The sequence below is a fragment of the Bombina bombina genome, chromosome 4 (assembly GCF_027579735.1).
Source record: "Bombina bombina isolate aBomBom1 chromosome 4, aBomBom1.pri, whole genome shotgun sequence".
Classification (NCBI taxonomy): domain Eukaryota; kingdom Metazoa; phylum Chordata; class Amphibia; order Anura; family Bombinatoridae; genus Bombina; species Bombina bombina.
In genome coordinates, this window is record NC_069502.1 from 245,731,425 (window position 1) to 245,753,478 (window position 22,054).

A 22,054-nucleotide genomic window follows, 5' to 3' on the forward strand; every position below is an offset into this window, starting at 1 on the left:
AATAGAAGTAAATTGTAATATTGTTTAAATTTGTATGTTCTATCTGAATCACGAAAGAAAGATTTTGGGTTTAGTTGCCCTTTAAACTATATTACTATGTAAACAAACAAAAAAGATGAAACAGCAATGTTCTGTACTGTAGATTCACACACCCTTCCTGATGAGCGAGATTTAAGCTCCATTAAATACTATGTTGCGTACAACTCATTTTCTTAACCACATTAATGTGGTCTTGTCAATGCTGTTGTAATTGATAAGCATGCTGGCTCACTGGTTCCTGTAATGGACTAAAAAGATATTTTAAATATATAGTAACAAGACCTAAACATTTTTCCTAATAATTGATGAGCTTAAAAACCCCCACACACGGCCACTATAAGCGATAATAAGATCAAAATTGAATCCCCTATTAATTAATAAGGGAAAATGAAACAACATTAAAGTATACATTTGGTTTTGATGTACACATTTGTGCTTGTCCCTAGAGAGGCTGGAAGTCAAATTATGTAACCAAAGTATGATGCAAATTTCCGGAACCTACTTACATACTACAGAGTGACTGCTTATAACATTTACAAATGTATTTACAGTTAGACACAGCATGAGAACTAGCGCAGCGCAGGGGGTTAGTTGTGCAGCGATGGGCAGCAAATATAAATATATATGTATATAAGTATATATATATATATATATATATATATATATTTATTGAGAACACACAGTTCCCATAGACCGCAATGTAAAGGCACTTTTCAGTGAAATTTTTTTTCTTACACCCCTGACCCGCTCACTTTAATTTTTTTTTTTTTTTTTTATTATTATTATTATACAACCTCACACTTAAGTTTAGGGGTATTTGGGGCACATCTTTAAAATAAACCAGAGGTCTGATCAATGGTTAATTTTCGAGAGCTAACTGTTACTGCAGGCTTGCAGTAGCAATAACCAACCACTTGGGAGTGCGATAAAGTAGCTTTCCACTTGTTATCTGGCCCTTAAAGTTTTTAACACCCTTATATTATTGTATTTTGTAAATTGGTTGTCATTGAATAGTAAAAAATAAATAAAGAATAACTACTCACTTGTTATCAGCCTTTGTAGTCACAGTTACTAAAAATAATATGTATCAGAGCAGGACAGGATTGGCCCTAACCTGCCTCATAGCCACAGCAAGGCAGTGAGAAGTAGGGCTGGCCCTGCATCATGCACAGATAATAATTCTGGCAACTGTGCAAAGTTAAGGCAACAGGCAAACTGTGCATTGAGCAAATACCCTGTACGCCATATTCTAAGTCCGGTTTTGGTAGGTACTTACTCTTTAAAAATTAGTTAGTTAAATAAATAAACCTAACCTGGTATCTGTTGGCAATCGCAACCGTAACCCAAAAGTCTGAAGCCCAAACATATATAGGGCTCCATTTATCAAATGTTGAGCGGACATGATTCACTGTAGCCAATCATATCCGCTAGACATCACTGCAGTCAGACAGCATACGCTGTCTGCAGTTATCAGTGCACCAGAAACGCTTGTGCAATGCCGCCCCTACTCACTGGCAGCCAATCAGTAGCTAGCAGGGGCTGTCAATTATCCAAATTGGATCGGGATGATTTCAATCCACTACTTAAAAGGTGGCGGACAGTTTAAGAAGTAGCGCTCTTACAACTGCTACTTCTTAACTTCCCTTTCAGACAGCCTGAAATGATGAGCCTCCGAAGCAGCATCCACTGCTTGATAAATGGAGCCCATTTATAGGATTTATATTATTTTTTACCAAAAGACAGTTAAAACATTTTTCCACCTATGGACCGGTTGGGTTAGATGTTTGGATACCTTGTTCAGATATCATTTGCTTATTGAATATAGAGCGGGAGATTTCATGTAATGTCATCCTCTCTGATCACAGAGCCTTTACAACTGGCTTAGACTCATTCTTTGCTGTCAGTAACTGCCCTTTTATATTTTTTATTGGGACCTAATGGAGAACATCAACATAATTAAACAGTGTTTGCTGAATTCCCAAACGGAACCTGCTTTTTTTATTTTTACCTGTGAATTGACTAAACGGAATGACGTTTTTGATCCTACATCATCACTAAATCCAGTGGTAGGAGCTGCATTAAACCTTAAAACGGCATCATGAGAATCTGAAAGTACAGAGAAGTTAAATTACATACAGATCTAATCTGATGCTTTTATATATATAAAGTCCTCTAGTAACAAACTATCAATACATAAATATAAATATATAGGGGCCTATCTATCAAGCTTCGTATGGAGCTTGAGGCCCCATGCAGGCTCGCCAGAAACACGAGTTATGAAGCAGCGGTCTAAAGACCGCTGCTCCATAACCTGTCCGCCTGCTCTGATGAGGCGGACAGGAATCGCCAGAATTCAATCCGATCGAGTATGATCAGGTTGATTGACACTCCCCTGCTGGCGGCCGATTTTCCGCAAGTCTGCAGGGGGTGGCGTTGCACCAGCAGCTCTTGTGAGCTGCTGGTGCAATGCTGAATATGGAGAGCGTATTTGTTAGATGTGCCTCATAATAATGCATTATGCATTGAAGAGAATTTGCAATTATTGTATAAAAAACAAGTTTCGTAAAGGCAGCTTTTCAATATCATAGTTCAGAGGTGGCCCTTTGCCTCAGGACTATCACTATTTTACATAGTTTCATTGGCTGCAATAGTACTACTTAAATAATGTATTTTTCTTAGGAAGCAATCCTATACTATCAGCAATTAAGCTTTATATACGTATATAATGTATGTATATATATATACACATATCTTAAGTCCTTAGGAAAGGGTACTCTCACTTTCTGACCTCAGCAACCAGGGTGTCCAGCCTTAATAGCATAACCTCCAACAGAAACTCCACAATAGCAATGAGTGGGAGATGATACTCTCTGGATTTGTATTCCAAAAGTTTTAATTAACGTGACAATCGGGGGGATTTACCCCTTCTTCAGGTGAAGCATCACGCTAATAAAAACATTCAGCTAGATTACGAGTTATTCGCGCTATAGGAAAATTAACCAACGCAACAAAAGTTGCGTTATTTAACCCCCTATAGCGCAGCCATTACAAGTTTTTAAACAGACGACTTGTGCGTGCGATATGGTTGCGTTGAGCTCCATACCGCACACAATCCAAGCACTGTTTTGACGTGCTCGTGCATGCTTTCCCCATAGACATCAATGGGGACAGTGGGTCAGAAAAAAACCTAACACCTGCGATTGCGGAATGAAAAGCTCCATAATGCAGCTCCATTAATGTCTATGGGGAAAAAAAACTAACACGCTAACATAAACCCTGAGTCCAAACACCCTAATCTGCCCCCCACCGACATCGCCGGCACCTATATAATGTTATTAACACATAAACTGCCGCCCCCAATATCGCTGCCACCTAAATAAAACTATTAACCCCTAATCTGCTGCTCCCGATATCGCCGCCACTATACTAAAGTTATTAACCCTATTCCCCTGCACCCCAACATCGCCCACACTATAATAAATCTATTAACCCCAATTCCACCGCTCACCGACATCGCCGCCACTAAATAAAGTTATTAACCCCATAATCTCTGGCCTCCCACATCACTACTACTAAATAAATCTAATAACCCCTAAACCGCCAGCCTCCAACATCGCAACAACCTAAATTAAACTATATATTAAACCCTAAACCTAACTCTAACCCTAACATAACCATAAACCTAACCCTAACCGTAACCCTAAACCTAACACCCCTTAACTTTAACATAATTAAAATAGAGCTAAATTAAATTTACAATTATTAACTAAATAATTCCTATTTAAAACTAAATACATAATCACCTGTGAAATAAAACCTAAGCTAGCTACAATATAACTAATAGTTATATTGTAGCTAGCTTAGGTTTTATTTTTATTTCACAGGTAAGTTTGTATATATTTTAACTAGGTAGACTAGTTAGTAAATAGTTATTAACTATTTACTAACTACCTAGTTAAAATAAATACAAATTTACCTGTGAAATAAAACCTAACCTGCTTTACACTAAAACCTAACATTACAAAAAATAACAAACAAAATTATACAAAACAATAAAAATGATTCCTATTCTAATACCCTTTAAAAAAAGAAACTACCCCAAAATAAAAAAAACCTAATCTATAATAAACTACCAAGGGCCCTTAAAAGGGCTTTTGTGCGCCCTTAAAAAGGCTTTTTGTAGGGCATTGCCCTAAAGTTAACAGCTCTTTTGCTACAAAACCAAACAAACACCCCCTAACAGTATACAAACCCCCACCCCCCAAACCCCCAATTTGTATGGGCATTTCCCTTAAAAGGGCATTTAGCTCTTTTGTGAAATGCCCAAGCCCTAATCTAAAAAATAAAAACCCACCCCAAAACAAAAAAAATACATTACACAAAATAACAAACAAATTATCAAAAATAATAAAAAAAGTATTCCTATTCTAATACCCATTTAAAAAATAAAAAACACCCCAAAATAAAAAACCTAATCTATAATAAACCACCAATAGCCCTTAAAAAGGCCTTTTGTAGGGCATTGCCCTAAGTTAAACAGCTCTTTTACCTGAAATTTTTTTACACACCCACTAAAATTACAAACCCCCACCCCCCAAACCCACAAAATAAAATAAAAATTCTAAAAAAAACTAAGCTAACCATTGCCCTGAAAAGGGCATTTGTATGGGCATTGCCCTTACAAGGGCATTTAGCTCTTTTGTGAAATGCCCAAGCCCTAATCTAAAAATAAAAACCCACCCCAAAACCAAAAATATATATAACAAAATAACAAACAAATTATCAAAAATAATAAAAAATAATAAAAATTATTCCTATTCTAATACCCATTATAAAAAAAAATCACCCCGAAATAAAAAACTATCGCCTAGATTTAGAGTTTTGCGTTAGAAGGGGTGCGTTAGCTACGCGTGGTTATTTTCCCCCGTACCTTTTAAATAACGCTGGTATTGAGAGTTCTCTGAAGGGCTGCGTTTGGCTACAAAAAGGGAGCGTAGAGCATATTTACCGCCACTGCAACTCTCAATACCAGAGTTGCTTACGGACGCGGCCAGCTTAAAAAACGTGCTCGTGCATGATTCCCCCATAGGAAACAATGAAGCAGTTTGAGTTGAAAAAAAACCTGCAAAAAAGCAGCGTTCAGCTCCTAACTCAGCCCCATTGTTTCCTATGGGGAAACACTTCCTAAGTCTGCACCTAACACCCTAACATGAACCCCGAGTATAAACACCCCTAACCTTACACTTATTAACCCCTAATCTGCCGACCCCACTATCGCTGATCCCTGCATTACAATTTTAACCCCTAATCTGCCGCTCCGTACACCGCCGCAACCTACATTATAGCTATGTACCCCTAATCTGCTGCCCCTAACATCGCCGACCCCTATATTATATTTATTAACTCCTAATCTGCTGCCCCAAACGTCGCCGCTACCTTACCTACACTTATTAACCCCTAATCTGCCGACCAGACCTCGCAGCTGCTCTAATAAATGTATTAACCCCTAAACCGCCTCACTCCCACCTCAAAAACCCTATAATAAATAGTATTAACCACTAATCTGCCCTCCCTAACATCGCTGACACCCAACTTCAAGTATTAACCCCTAATCTGCCGACCGGACCTCATCGCTACTATAATAAAGTTATGAACCCCTAAAGCTAAGTCTAACCCTAACCCTAACACCCCCCTAAGTTAAATATAATTTTAATCTAACGAAATAAAATAAATCTTATTAAATAAATTATTCCTATTTAAAGCTAAATACTTACCTGTAAAATAAACCCTAATATAGCTACAATATAAATAATAATTACATTGTAGCTATTTTAGGATTAATATTTATTTTACAGGCAACTTTGTATTTATTTGAACCAGGTACAATAGCTATTAAATAGTTAATAACTATTTAATAGACCTAGTTAAAATAATTACAAAATTACCTGTAAAATAAATCCTAACCTAAGTTACAATTAAACCTAACACTACACTATCAATAAATTAATTAAATAAACTACCTACAATTATCTACAATTAAATCAACTAAACTAAATTACAAAAAAAAAACCACTAAATTATAAAAAATAAAAAAATTACAAGAATTTTAAACTAATTACACCTACTCTAAGCCCCCTAAAAAAATAACAAAGCCCCCCAAAATAAAAAAATGCCCTACCCTATTCTAAAATAAAAAGTTTACAGCTCTTTTACATTACCAGCCCTTAAAAGGGCCTTTTGCGGGGCATACCCCAAAGAATTCAGCTCATTTGCTTGTAAAAAAACATACAATACCCCCCCAACATTACAACCCACCACCCACATACCCCTAATCTAACCCAAACCCCCCTTAAAAAACCTAACACTAAGCCCCTGTAGATCTCCCTACCTTATCTTCACCACGCCGGGTATCACCGATCCGTCCAGAAGATGCTCCGAAGTCTTCATCCTATCCGGCAAGAAGAGGTCCAGAAGAGGCTCCGAAGTCTTCATCCTATCCGGCAAGAAGAGGACATCCGGACCGGCAAACATCTTCATCCAAGCGGCATCTTCTATCTTCATCCATCCGACGAGGAGCGGCTCCATCTTCAAGACCTCCGGCGCGGAACATCCTCTTCTCCCGACGACTAGACGACGAATGAAGGTTCCTTTAAGGGACGTCCCTCGAATTCCGATTGGAATTAAGGTAGGAAAAATCTGATTGGCTGATTGAATCAGCCAATCAGATTCAAGTTCAATCCGATTGGCTGATCCAATCAGCCAATCGGATTGAGCTTGCATTCTATTGGCTGATCGGAACAGCCAATAGAATGCAAGCTCAGTAGTGTTATTTTTTTAATATGTAGTTTAGTTTTATTTAATTGGTAGTTAGTTTAATTTTAGTTTAATAATTATATTAGTTTAATTGTTAGTTTAAACTTAGTTCTTTTAATTTGACAGGTAAGTTTTAATTTAATTTAAGATAGTGAAATTGTAATTTTAATATAAAGTTAGGGGGGCATTAGGTTTAGGGGTTACTAGTTTAATTTAGTTTATTGCGATGTGGGGGGCTTTCGGTTTAGGGGTTAATAGTTTACTTTAGTATATTTCTTTGTGGGGGGGCTTGCGGTTCAGGGGTTAATAGGTTTATTATAGTGGTGACGATGTCAGGGAGTGGCGGAATAGGGCTTAATAATTATTTTTAGTGGCGGCGATGTTGGGAACAACAGATTAGGGGTTAATAAGTTTAATATTTTATTAGTGATGCAGGAGGGCCTCGGTTTAGGGGTTAATAGGTAGTTTATGGGTGTTTAGTGTACTTTGTAGTTGTTTAGTTATGAGTTTTATGTTATAGATTTGTAGCGTAAAACTCATAACTACTGCTTTTAGAATGCAAAATGGATCTTGGTCGGTATAAACTGCAACGCAAGCTTTTTAGACTCACTGCAAAACTCGTAATGGCTGCGCTATGGAAGTCCCATGAAAAAACGCCTTTTTTAGGTGTGTGGAACTGATGTTGCGGTACAGGCTAAAAGGCTTGCGGTACAGCTATACCAACAAGATTTGTAATGGCTGCGGTGCTGTTTTAACGCTGAAATTGCAATTTTTTCAGCGTTAAAACACGAACGCACAACTTGTAATCTAGCTGATTGTTTGGAATACAATACCAGAGAGTGCTGCCTCCCACTTATTCCTATAGTGGGGTTACTGTTGCAGTATATATATATATATTTATATATATATAGATATGTATACTGTATATATAAATTTGTGTGTGTGTATTTTTTAAAAAGGGGCCACAGGCAATCGGGATAATTCAGTTTTGAAAATGACTTCTAGTTGTTACACCTTTATAACTGAAGTCTTTGCAGTACTCTACAAGTCAGCATATACAGCAACCACATATAAATTATTTCTTAACAGAAAAAAGTATCTCTCACGCACCTATCTCTGAACCAAGTGCTGAAGATTTTATGGATCCTGCGGAAGACACAACAGCACAGGTTCCCAGTTCCCCAGCCGCATCCGGCAAGGACTTTGTAGGTAGGTACTGGCTCCAGGAGGAGGTATTGAAGGGAAGATCTGAGCGTTTAATTGTGCTCATATTCACCCTAAGTTTGAGCTGACAAAGCAATTCCTGGGGACTAAGATTCTGGCCTCTTTTACCCTGAAATGTAACTTTATATTTGTTCCATTTTTGGTAATTCTTCTTCACTTCCTGCAGTCTCTTTATTAGGTCTTTGGATGACATATTATCACTCCACACTTTGCCAATGAATCTATAAGGCGTTTGTAACGATGATACTTCCTTCACTGTCCTTTTTGCTGAGTTACTTGCCATGTAACCCTCAGGCTTTTCAACCACTGTAATACTTAAACTCTGATTTTTTATCCAGACCCACTGTTGAGCATTAGATTTATTACTTGTGATATGTTTCCAGTTCTTTATATATCTGCTAATGTTTATCACTTTATTGGCCCAGTCCAGGGAGAAGAGGCAAAAAGTGCAGAGAAATATGGAGATGAGACAAACTTTACTTATTTTGTAAATCCTGGTATGACGACAATGGAAATATGATGAATTTAGTAATAGCTTCATAACTTTGATGGATGAAAGAAGCCCTCTATATGAGATAGAAATGATTGTAAATTAATTAGATATATTGAACATTATAATCTCTTATAGAAAAATGTTATTGGAACAGTACTATAATATAAAATAATATATGAAGAGGATATTCAAAATAAGAGATGCTATGGGAAAGATATATAAAAACTAATCTACAAGTTTATAGCAAATTATTTTACAAACAGCAAAAACAAGAAAAAATGTGGTTTGTAGTGTTTCAGTGCTTTAATACATTATTTAAAGAATTAGTATTATTTATAGAGCCAAATACAATATGGTTTATAGTATCAGATGCTATACTATATTATAATTCCGAAATAATAAAAATGTGTATGAATGTGCAACATCTTACTTCTTCCTAAGAGACCATCCAGTATCCTAAACTAGAAACTACATTATGGTACACATTTATTTTGCCTTGCCTTGCACAATAAAACTAAGATCATACTATGGACCATTTGTATCTACTGATTTATTATAGAAAATCATTTTTGTTACTACTGTCTAGATTTCTCCACTCCATATAGAAAAGAACACAATGCCAATATTTTTTCTTATGTGTATGCTTTATTAGGGCCAGATTAGAGTGCAAATATTTGCACGCGAGTGATAAGTGGTTTATTGTGGGTATTTGCACTCATCAGGCATATCGCTTGCATTACAAGTTGAAAGTAAACGTGATAGCTTGAGCGCAATCACAATTTACACTAGAATATTTACAGGGGCTTCAGAGCTCTGGTTAACTGTTTCACACAAAAAAAAAAGTTGCACAAAACACATCAAAAATACATTACAAATTACAGTTACATTCATAATAACACCAGCTAATAAAAATTATTTAAAAAAATATTGCACACAAAAGTTATAAGGGCTCGAAGATAAGAGGTCTCAGATGTTAGAAAAAAAAAGCAGGCAAAGGGCTTTACTATAGAGACACATACATTTACAACTGTGCACTATATCACCTATAATGAAAAGCTGCCCTGTTGGGGTACTTGAGTACCGCAGTTGAGAAACAATGTTTTAGTGTAACTTTCTAATCTTAATATTTCAATTCAAAGGGACCTGCAGAAAAATTTCAATCTCATCACATAAAATTAATAAAGTTCTGCCTCTGGGAAGGTAAGACCATGCACTCCATTTGTCTTCAAAGAGTATAAATAGAAGAACTGCTTTTGCCTATATAATCAGAATTTAATTAGTTTATTACCTGTATGCGTGTGTTGTTAATAATGCTAATTGCCCTTGTGCAACCTGCTAAATTAATTTTATATTTATGCTACATCTATTGGGTTCATATTGTCGGGCATATCCTAGCAAGTTCCTCACCAGCCTCTGACCTCACTGCACGTCACTGTTATACATGTCTAAATATATATATATATATATATATATGTAATACATATGTATTTATAGGTATATATGTATTTACAGATATATATATATATATATATATATATATATATAATCACATATAAACACGTAAATAAATATGTATACATATATAGACAACTCAGTTCCAGCACGACCCTCCTACTGGCATCTGCCTGGGTGCAACGATATCCATGAATAGCAGCCAAAAAAGAAGCACTCACAGGTCTTTTGAAAACAAGTACAGTGTACTTTAATATGAAATGTTTTCGGGGATCTAGTCCCCTTCGTCAGCATGCAATTGTGTTACAAAACAACCCTTTTATAGTGTATAATAAATTAATCAAACAAACCTTAATTGCCAAAGCGGCGCCAAACCACCATGTATGGAACGCACATTGCGTTATACTGAACTGTTGAGACCAGAAGTGTAACATCGCCACTTCCGGCCAAGAAATTCTTATGTACAATACCGTTGTTACGATAATCACTCTGTTACAACAAACTAAGTGCAAAATCAATCATAACATTAATCTGTTGTGCCACCTATATATGCCACATAAAATAACCTTTATACAAGACAGTGATCATAACCAATCACACTGTGAACAATCGTGTGCCCAGTTGCCATGGATACGGCTAAACACATTGCCGTTCCCTGTCTGTAGTGAGTTTTCATAATCAGGCAAAATCATAATTATTGTGTTACTTTGTACAACACACATAATATTATCCTTATACAAAGAAATGATCATGACAGTTTGCTCAATAAAACATTGTGTACCTAGTTACCAAGGATACGGCTAAACATATTGCTGAACGCTATCTAAAGTGAATTGGGCAAATGATCTCATGTGTATCATGCTAGGGAAATATTAGACAAAATATCTTTCTCTTCCCATATCGCCCTGTTACATTCTAGTTCTGTGCAAACATACGCCTAGATTTAGAGTTCTGCGTTAGCCGTCAAAACCAGCGTTAGGGGGTCCCAACGCTGGTTTTGGCCGCCCGCTGGTATTTAGAGTCAGTCAGGAAAGGGTCTAACGCTCACTTTCCAGCCGTGACTTTTCCATACCACAGATCCCCCTATGCCAATTGCGTAGCCTATCTTTTCAATGGGATCTTTCTAACGCCTGTATTTAGAGTCTTGGCTGAAGTGAGCGTTAGAAATCTAACGACAAGACTCCAGCCGCAGAGAAAAGCCAGGAGTTAAGAGCTTTCTGAGCTAACGCCGGTTCATAAAGCTCTTAACTACTGTGCTCTAAAGTACACTAACACCCATAAACTACCTATGTACCCCTAAACCGAGGCCCCCCCACATCGCCGCCACCCTAATAATTTTTTTTAACCCCTAATCTGCCGACCGCACACCGCCGCAACCTACATTATCCCTATGTACCCCTAATCTGCTGCCCCAAACACCGCAGACCCCTACATAATATTTATTAACCCCTAATCTGCCCCCCCAACGTCGCCGCTACCTTACCTACAATTATTAACCCCCTAATCTGCCGACCAGACCTCACCGCTACTCTAATAAATGTATTAACCCCTAAAGCTAAGTCTTACCCTAACCCTAACACCCCCTAGGTTAAATATAATTTTAATCTAACGAAATAAAATAAATCTTATTAAATAAATTATTCCTATTTAAAGCTAAATACTTACCTGTAAAATAAACCCTAATATAACTACAATATAATTAATAATTATATTGTAGCTATTTTAGGATTAATATATATTTTACAGGCAACTTTGTATTTATTTTAACCAGGTACAATAGCTATTAAATAGTTAATAACTATTTAATAGCTACCTAGTTAAAATAATTACAAAATTACCTGTAAAATAAATCCTAACCTAAGTTACAATTAAACCTAACACTACACTATCAATAAATTAATTACATACAAATACCTACAAATAAATACAATTAAATAAACTAACTAAAGTACAAAAAATAAAAAAAGAACTAAGTTACAAAAAATAAAAAAATAATTTACAAACATTATAAAAATATTACAACAATTTTAAGCTAATTACACCTACTCTAAGCCCCCTAATAAAATAACAAAGCCCCCCAAAATAAAAAAAATGCCCTACCCTATTCTAAAATAAAAATTGAAAAGCTCTTTTACCTTACCAGCCTTTTAAAGGGCTTTTTGCGGGGCATGCCCCAAAGAATTCTGCTCTTTTGCCTGTAAAAAAAACCATACAATACCCCCCCAATATTACAACCCACCACCCACATACCCCTAATCTAACCCAAACCCCCCTTAAATAAACCTAACACTAAGCCCCTGAAGATCTTCCTACCTTATCTTCACCACGCCGGGTATAACTAAGATGGCGTCCCTCGAATTCCGATTGGCTGATAGGATTCTATCAGCCAATCGGAATTAAGGTAGGAAAATTCTGATTTTCTGATTGGATCAGCCAATCGGATTGAACTTGAATCTGATTGGCTGATTCCATCAGCCAATCATAATTTTCCTACCTTAATTCCGATTGGCTGATAGAATCCTATCAGCCAATCGGAATTCGAGGGACGCCATCTTGGATGACGTCCCTTAAAGGAACCGTCATTCTTCGGGAAGTCGTCGGCCAGGATGGATGTTCCACATCGGCGGGATGAATATGGAGCCGGAAGAAAGAAGATTGAAGATGCCGCTTGATAGAAGACTTCAGCCGGATGATGGACCTCTTCAGCCCCCGCTTGGATGAAGACTTCAGCCGGATGATGGATCTCTTCAGCCCCCGCTTGGATGAAGACTTCAGCCCGATGATGGACCTCTTCAGCCCCCGCTTGGATGAAGACATCGCCCGGATAGGAGGAAGACTTCGGACCCTCTTCTGGACGGATCGGTGATACCCGGCATGGTGAAGATAAGGTAGGAAGATCTTCAGGGGCTTAGTGTTAGGTTTATTTAAGGGGGGTTTGGGTTAGATTAGGGGTATGTGGGTGGTGGGTTGTAATGTTGGGGGGGTATTGTATGTTTTTTTTTACAGGCAAAAGAGCAGAATTCTTTGGGGCATGCCCCGCAAAAAGCCCTTTTAAGGGCTGGTAAGGTAAAAGAGCTTTTCAATTTTTATTTTAGAATAGGGTAGGGCATTTTTTATTTTGGGGGGCTTTGTTATTTTATTAGGGGGCTTAGAGTAGGTGTAATTAGCTTAAAATTGTTGTAATATTTTTATAATGTTTGTAAATTATTTTTTTATTTTTTGTAACTTAGTTCTTTTTTTATTTTTTGTAACTTAGTTCTTTTTTTATTTTTTGTACTTTAGTTAGTGTTTTTATTTGTATTTATTTGTAGGTATTTGTATTTAATTTATTTATTCATAGTGTAGTGTTAGGTTTAATTGTAGATACTTTTTGGTAGTTTAATTAATTTATTGATAGTGTAGTGTTAGGTTTAATTGTAACTTAGGTTAGGATTTATTTTACAGATAATTTAGTAATTATTTTAACTAGGTAACTATTAAATAGTTATTAACTATTTAATAGCTATTGTACCTGGTTAAAATAAATACAAAGTTGCCTGTAAAATAAATATTAATCCTAAAATAGCTACAATATAATTATTATTTATATTGTAGCTATATTAGGGTTTATTTTACAGGTAAGTATTTAGCTTTAAATAGGAATAATTTATTTAATAAGATTTATCTTATTTCGTTAGATAAAAATTATATTTAACTTAGGGGGGGTGTTAGGGTTAGGGTTAGACTTAGCTTTTGGGGTTAATACATTTATTAGAGTAGCGGCAAGGTCCGGTCGGCAGATTAGGGGTTAATAATTGTAGGTAGGTAGTGGCGACGTTGGGGGGGGAAATTAGGGGGTAATAAATATAATATAGGGGTTGGCGGGGGTTAGGGGCAGCAGATTAGGGGTTCATAGGGATAATGTAGGTCGCGGCGGTGTACGGAGCGGCAGATTAGGGGTTAATAATAATATGCAGGGGTCAGCGATAGCGGGGGCGGCAGAGTAGGGGTTAATAAGTGTAAGGTTAGGGGTGTTTAGACTCGGGGTTCATGTTATGGTGTTAGGTGCAGACTTAAGGAGTGTTTCCCCATAGGAAACAATGGGGCTGCGTTAGGAGCTGAACGCTGCTTTTTTGCAGGTGTTTTTTTTCAGCTCAAACTGCCCCATTGTTTAATATGGGGGAATCGTGCACGAGCACGTTTTTGAAGCTGGCCGAGTCCATAAGCACCGCTGGTATTGAGAGTTGCAGTGGCGGTAAATATGCCTGTACGCTCCCTTTTTGGAGCCTAACGCAGCCCTTCTGTGAACTCTAAATACCAGCGGTATTTAAAAGGTGCGGGGGAAAAAAAGCATGCGTAGCTAACGCACCCCTTTGGCCGCAGAACTCTAAATCTAGCCGATAATGTGGTAAAAATAAAAATGTTCTTGTTGTACTATAATTTTCAATTGAGGTACAATAATACTACAACAATACTAATACATAAATAATTAAAAAATAAGAAATAAGAAAAGGAGGTACTAAAAGGCTATATTGTATTAAGATGTTACGTAAATGGTGCCCCTGCCATACTTTTGCTATACGGGTGAGTTAGGTTTAGTAATCAGATGAAGCTAATGGAGTTTACTTCAAGAAGAGAACAAGAGGCTGGTAATATATCTACTAGATCCTACTATGTGGTACTAACTAATGATGTATCATTCTGATCCTATATAATCATTGTTAGTCATGTTACTCAAGTAATGTTATATATGAATATCAAACCATAGCTCCATATCTTTTCATGATCAATGAATCAGAAGCTGCTGATTGGTTGCTGCACATGGAAGCCTCATGTGATTGGCTCACCCATGTGCATTTCTTTTTCTTCAAATAAAGATATCTAAAAAATGAAGCAAAATAAATAATATAAGTAAATTGTAATGTTGTTTAAATTTGTATGTTCTATCTGAATGCTGAAAGAAAGATTTTGGGTTTAGTGGCCCTTTAACTTAAACATGATTCAGATAGGGCATGCCATTTTAAACAACTTTCTAACTTACTTTTATCCTTAAATTTGCTTTGTTCTCTTGGTATTCTTTGTTGAAAGCTAAATCTTGACAGGCTCATATGCTAATTTCTAACCCCTTGAAGGCCACCTCTTATCTGAATGCATTTGACAGTTTTTCACAGCTAGAGGGCATTAGCTCATGTGTTTCATATAAATAACATTGTGCTCTTGCACGTGAAGTAATTTAAGAGTCAGCACTAATTGCCTGAAATGCAAGATCTGAGATAAGGAGGCAGTCTGCAAGAGCTTAGATACAAGGTAATTACAGAGATAATAAAGTATATTTCTATAACAGTGTTGGTTATGCAAAACTGGTGAATGGTAAATCAAGGGATTATCTGTCTTTTTAAACTAGTAGACTGTACATTTTAAGTACCCAGCTGATACAAACTAAGGAGTCTTTCACAATTCTTTCAAAAAAACGTATCAAATGATGTTTCTACAACAATCCTTATAGATTTCATCAGCCAATAGGATTTTTTCAACCTTAAGTCCGATTGGCTGATAGAATTCTATCAGCCAATCGGAATCTAAGGGACGCCATCTTGGATGATGTCACTTAAAGGAAGAAGAAAATGCTCCGCGCCGGATGTCTTGAAGATGGAGCTGCTCCGCGCCAGATGGATGAAGATAGAAGATGCCGTCTGGATGAAGACTTCTGCCCCTCTGGAGGACCACTTCTCCCGGCTTGGATGAAGACTTCTCCCAGCTTTGTTGAGGACTTTTTGCCGCTTCGTTGAGGACTTCTCCCGGCTTCGTTGAGGATGGATGTCAGCTATTCAAAACTGTAAGTGGATCTTCAGGGGGTTAGGGTTTTGTTAAGGGTTTATTGGGTGGGTTTTATTTTTAAATTAGGTTTTAGGCAGCAATAGAGCTAAATGCCCTTTTAAGGGCAATGCCCATCCAAATGCCCTTTTCAGGGCAATGGGGAGCTTAGTTTTTTTTAGTTAGGTTTTTATTTGGGGGGTTGGTTGTGTGGGTGGTGGGTTTTACTGTTGAGGGGGTTGTTTGTATTTTTTTTACAGGTAAAAGAGCTGATTTATTTGGGGCAATGCCTTGCAAAAGGCCCTTTTAAGGGCTATTGGTAGTTTAGTTTAGGCTAGGGTCTTTGTTATTGGGGGGGGGGGGGCTTTTTATTTTGATAGGGCTATTAGATTAGGTGTAATTAGTTTAAATATCTGATCATTTCTTTTTTTATTTTGTGTAATTTAGTGTTTGTTTTTTTGTAATTTAGTTAATTGTATTTAATTAATGTAATGTATATAATTGTAGAGTAAGGTTAGGTGTTAGTGTAACTCAGGTTAGGTTTTATTTTGCAGGTAAATTTGTATTTATTTTAGCTAGGTAGTTAGTAAATAGTTAATTACTATTTAGTAACTATTCTAGCTAGTTAAAACAAATACAAACTTGCATGTGAATTAGAAATAAACCCTAAGCTAGCTACAATGTAACTATTAGTTATATTGTAACTAGCTTAGGGTTTATTTTATAGGTCAGTATTTAGTTTTAAATAGGAATTATTTAGTTATTAATAGTAGGTTTTATTTAGATTTATTTTAATTATATTTAAGTTAGGGGGTGTTAGGGTTAGACTTAGGTTTAGGGGTTAATAACTTTAGTATAGTGGCGGCGACATTGGGGGCGGCAGATTAGGGGTTAATAAATGTAGGTAGGTGGCGGGTATGTCGGGGATGGCAGATTAGTGGTTAACATTATTTAAATAGTGTTTGAGATGCGGGAGTGCAGCGGTTTAGGGGTTAATATGCTTATTATAGTTGCAGCGATGCCCGGAGCGGCAGATTAGGGGTTAATAAATATAATGTAGGTGTCGGCGATGTCGGGGGCAGCAGATTAGGGGTTAATAAGTGTAAGATTAGTGGTGTTTAGACTCGGGGTTCATGTTAGGGTGTTAGGTGTAAACATAAATTTAGTTTCCCAATAGGAATCAATGGGGCTGTATTACGGAGCTTTACGCTGCTTTATTGCAGGTGTTAGGCTTTTTTTCAGCCGGCTCTCCCCATTAATGTCTAGGGGGAAATCGTGCATGAGCACATACAACCAGTTCACCGCTGACTTAAGCAACGCTGGTATTGGAGTGCGGTATGGAGCACAATTTTGCTTTACGCTCACTTCTTGCCTAATAACGCCGGGTTTTTGTAAACCTGTAATACCAGCGCTGTAGGTAAGTGAGCGATGACAATAACGTGCAAGTTAGCACCGCACCCCTCATAATGCAAAACTCGTAATCTAGCCGAGTTTTCATTGAATTCATATATATCAGTAAGCACTTATCAATAAGCTCATTCATAAGCCATTACAATGGGGGGTAGTTATCAACGTGTCAAATTTCCTGCCTTCGCCGGCCCAATACACCCGCCTAAGCTCGCCTACCATCGCCGCCGCGGACCTGAAAAAATTCGCCTAAGTTATCAATAAATCTGTCAAAAAGCCGCGCACCAAATACGGAGCGATGAGAAGTGGACTGTGAGAGTTATCACTCATCCGATCTCGCTGCTCTTCTGCTTTCTTACAGCTTTATTGCTAGCTGTCACTAAGCACCCACACTAAACTACACTGTTCTACCCCCTATACCGGCGCCCCCGGAGCCCCCTGCAACTCAATAAAGTAACTAACCACTAAACCGCCACTCCTAGACCCCGCCGCAACTCTTATAAATGTATTAACCCCTAAACCGCCGCTCCTAGACCCCGCCGCAACTCTTATAAATGCATTAACCCCTCAACCGCCGCTCCCGGACACCGCCGCAACCTACATTATACCTAGTAACCCCTATCCTGCCCCACCTATACCGCCGCCCTCTATAATAAAGTTATTAATCCCTATCCTGCTGATCCCACACCTCGCCGCAAATAAATAAATAGTTTAACCCTTAAACCGCCGCTCCCGGACCCTGCCGCAACCTATATAAAATTTATTAACCCCTAATCTGCCCCCCTACACCGTTGCCACCTATAATACATTTATTAACCCCTATCCTGCCCCCCCTACACCGCCGCCACTGTAATAAATTTATTAACCCCTAAACCTAAGTCTAACACTAACCCTAACACCCCCCTAACTTAAATATTAATTAAATAAATCTAAATAATATTTCTATTATTAACTAAATTAATCCTATTTAAAACTAAATACTTACCTTTAAAATAAACCCTAATATAGCTACAATATAAATAATAATTATATTGTAGCTATCTTAGGATTTATTTTTATTTTATAGGTAACTTTCAATTTATTTTAACTAGGTAGAATAGCTATTAAATAGTTATTAACTATTTAATAGCTACCTAGGATTCTATCAGCCAATCAGAATTAAGGTAGGAATCAGCCAATCAGATTGAGCTAATTGAATGCGAGCTCAATCTGATTGGCTGATAGGATTCTATCAGCCAATCGGAAATTAAGGTAGGAAAAATCTGATTGGCTGATTGAATCAGCCAATCAGATTGAAGTTCAATCCGATTGGCTGATCCAATCAGCCAATCAGATTGAGCTCGCATTCTATTGGCTGATCGGATCAGCCAATAGAATGCGAGCTCAATCTGATTGGCTGATTCAATCAGCCAATCAGATTTTTCCTACCTTAATTCCGATTGGCTGATAGAATCCTATCAGCCAATCGGAATTGAAGGGACGCCATCTTGGATGACGTCCCTTAAAGGAGCCTTCATTCGTCGGTAGTCCGTCGGTAAAGAAGGATGTTCTGCGTCGGCAGGATGAAGATGGATCCTGAAGAAAGAAGATTGAAGACCCCGCTTGGAAGATGACATCGCCCGGATAGAAGACTTCTTCAGCGCCACTTAGAAGATGACATCGCCCGGATGGAAGACTTCTTCAGCGCCGCCTGGAGGATCACTTCATCGGATGGAAGACTTCTTCAGTGCCCCTTGGAGGATCACTTCTGCCGCTCCGGATCTCCTCTTCAGTTCCATCGGTGGCTTGGCTGAGTGAAGACGACTCAAGGTACGATGATCTTCAGGGGATTAGTGTTAGGTTATTTTAAGGGGGGGTTGGGTTAGATTAGGGGTATATGGGTGGTGGGTTTTAATGTTGGGGGGGTTGTATTTTTCTTTTACAGGCAAAAGAGCAGTTTTCTTTGGGGCATGCCCCACAAAAGGCCCTTTTAAGGGCTGGTAAGGTAAAAGAGCTTTGAACTTTTTAAATGTAGAATAGGGTAGGGAATTTTTTTTATTTTGGGGGGCTTTGTTATTTTATTAGGGGCTTAGATTAGGTGTAATTTGCTTAAAATTGTTGTAATATTTTTGAAATGTTTGTAACTTATTTTTTTTATTGTTTGTAACTTAGCTTTTTTTATTTTTTGTAACTTAGCTTTTTTTATTTTTTGTACTTTAGTTAGTTTATGTAATTGTATTTCATTGTAGTTATTTGTAGTTAATTTATTTAATTAATGTAATGATAGTGTAGTGTTAGGTTTAATTGTAACTTAGGTTAGGATTTATTTTACAGGTAATTTTGTATTTCTTTTAGCTAGGTAGTTATTAAATAGTTAATAACTATTTAATAACTATTCTAACTAGCTAAATAAATACAAAGTTACCTGTAAAATAAATATAAATCCTAAAATAGCTACAATGTAATTATTAATTTCATTGTAGCTATCTTAGGGTTTATTTTACAGGTAAGTATTTAGTTTTAAATAGGAATAATTTATTTAAGTATAGTGTAGTGTTAGGTGTAATTGTAACTTAGGTTAGTTTTTATTTTACAGGTAAATTTCTCTTTATTTTACCTAGGTAGCTATTAAATAGTTAATAACTATTTAATAGCTATTGTACCTAGTTAAAATAAATTGAAAGTTACCTGTAAAATAAAAATAAATCCTAAGATAGCTACAATATAATTATTATTTATATTGTAGCTATATTAGGGTTTATTTTAAAGGTAAGTATTTAGTTTTAAATAGGATTAATTTAGTTAATAATAGAAATATTATTTAGATTTATTTAATTAATATTTAAGTTAGAGGGTGCTAGGGTTAGTGTTAGACTTATGTTTAGGGGTTAATAAATTTATTACAGTGGCGGCGGTGTAGGGGGGGCAGGATAGGGGTTAATAAATGTATTATAGGTGGCGACGGTGTAGGGGGGGGCAGATTAGGGGTTAATACGTTTAATATAGGTTGCGGCAGGGTCCGGGAGCGGCAGTTTAGGGGTTAAACTATTTATTTAGTTGCGGTGAGGTGCGGGATCGGCAGGATAGGGGTTAATAACTTTGCTATAGAGTGCAGCGGTATGGGGGGGCAGGATAGGGGTTACTAGGTATAATGTAGGTTGCGGCAGTGTCCGGGAGCGGCGGTTTAGGGGTTAATACATTTATTCTAGTTGCGGCGGGGTCAGGGAGCGGCGGTTTAGGGGTCAATATGTATAGAGTAGCTTGCGGTGGGCTCCGGGAGCGGCGGTTTAGGGGGTATTAACTTTATTTAGTTGCGGCGGTGTAGGGGGACACAGATTAGGGGTGTTTAGACTCGGGGTACATGTTAGGGTGTTAGGTGTAGACAGCTCCCATAGGAATCAATGGGATGTCTGGCAGCAGCGAACTTGTAATTTCGCTATGGTCAGACTCCCATTGATTCCTATGGGATCCGCCGCCTCCAGGGCGGCGGATTGAAAACCAGGTACGCTGGGCCGGAAAAGTGCCGAGCATACCTGCTAGTTTTTTGATAACTAGTGAAAGTAGTCAGATTGTGCCGCACTTGTGTGCGGAACATCTGGAGTGACGTAAGAATCTATCTGTGTCGGACTGAGTCCGGCGGATCGAAGCTTACGTCACAAAATTCTACTTTTGCCGGTCTCTAGCCTTTGATAACTAAGGCGAATCAGCCTCGCCACAAATACGCTGCGGAATTCCAGCGTATTTGAGGTTGACGGCTTGATAACTACCCCCCAATGTCTCTTCCTATTTTCATAAGTAGTATTCTAGCTCTCCTACACACTTATAATCAGTGGAGCCATTCTTAACTTTATAAGACGATATAGATATCTCCACATTTTAAATGTAGGCTTAACTTTTTCTCGTTGTTCTCATATACTTGGGAAATATTTTGGTAATTTGTCTATCAATAATCACTGAGATGTTTGGAGGTTCTATTCTATTCTATTTTATAAAGCGTGTATGTGTATATATATGTATATGTCCACACTGTCGGATCAGGTCCGCAAGACCTATGATAAATAGGCCTCATTGAGTACTAAAGGCACACTCTTGAGCTCTTATGAGCCTACCTAGTTTTACTTATTCAATAAAAGATACCAAGAGAATGAAGCAAATTTGATAACAGAAGCAAATTGGAAACGTGCATGCTCTATCCAAATCATGAAAGTTTAATTTTGACTTTACTGTCCCTTTATTAACTCATTGATCGTACAACAACGTTTATGTTGATGAACATGTATTTATTGTTCAGTAACATAAACTTGTTGCCATTGATTTATTTGTTGCACATAAAGAATTGCTAATCTCATTACGAATTATTGAAATATTACATATAAAATATTAAAAAAAAAAATTATACAAAATATGGGGAATATGGAGACAGTTAATTGACAGTTAAATCAAAATGAAAAAAAAATTATACAAAATATGGGGAATATGGAGACAGTTAATTGACAGTTAAATCAAAATGAAATGTTCATGATTCAGATAGGGCATACAATTTTAAACAACTTTCCAATTTACTTTTATCATAAAATGTGCTTTCTTCCCTTGGAATTCTTTGTTGAAGGCTACATCTATGTAGGCTTATAGGGGCCTATCTATCAAGCTTCGAAAGGAGCTTGATGGCCCGTGTTTCTGGCGAGTCTTCAGACTCGCCAGAAACAGCAGTTATGAAGCAGTGGTCACAAAGACCGCTGCTCCATAACCTTTCCGCCTGCTCTGGGCAGGCGGACAGACATCGCCGGAAATCAACCTGATTGAGTACGATCGGGTTGATTGATACCCCCCTGCTGGCGGCCGATTGGCCGCGAG

At 37.4% G+C, this 22,054-nt stretch overlaps 1 protein-coding gene across 2 annotated transcripts in view; it reads right to left on the reverse strand.

The window, feature by feature from the left end:
- Window positions 1-22,054, reverse strand: part of ST6GAL1 (ST6 beta-galactoside alpha-2,6-sialyltransferase 1) — a 135,897-nt gene that overhangs the window by 112,625 nt on the left and 1,218 nt on the right. Inside the window, exons 2-4 of one of the 2 annotated variants that reach the window (XM_053709859.1) lie at window positions 14,764-14,881; window positions 7,963-8,642; window positions 2,048-2,145 (exon numbers count right to left, since the gene is read on the reverse strand). In XM_053709859.1, coding sequence (XP_053565834.1) covers window positions 2,048-2,145; window positions 7,963-8,617 — 753 coding nt within the window. In that variant the 5' untranslated portion in view covers window positions 8,618-8,642; window positions 14,764-14,881. The remainder of the gene's footprint in view (window positions 1-2,047; window positions 2,146-7,962; window positions 8,643-14,763; window positions 14,882-22,054) is intronic. The other variant, XM_053709858.1, reaches the window with a different exon arrangement.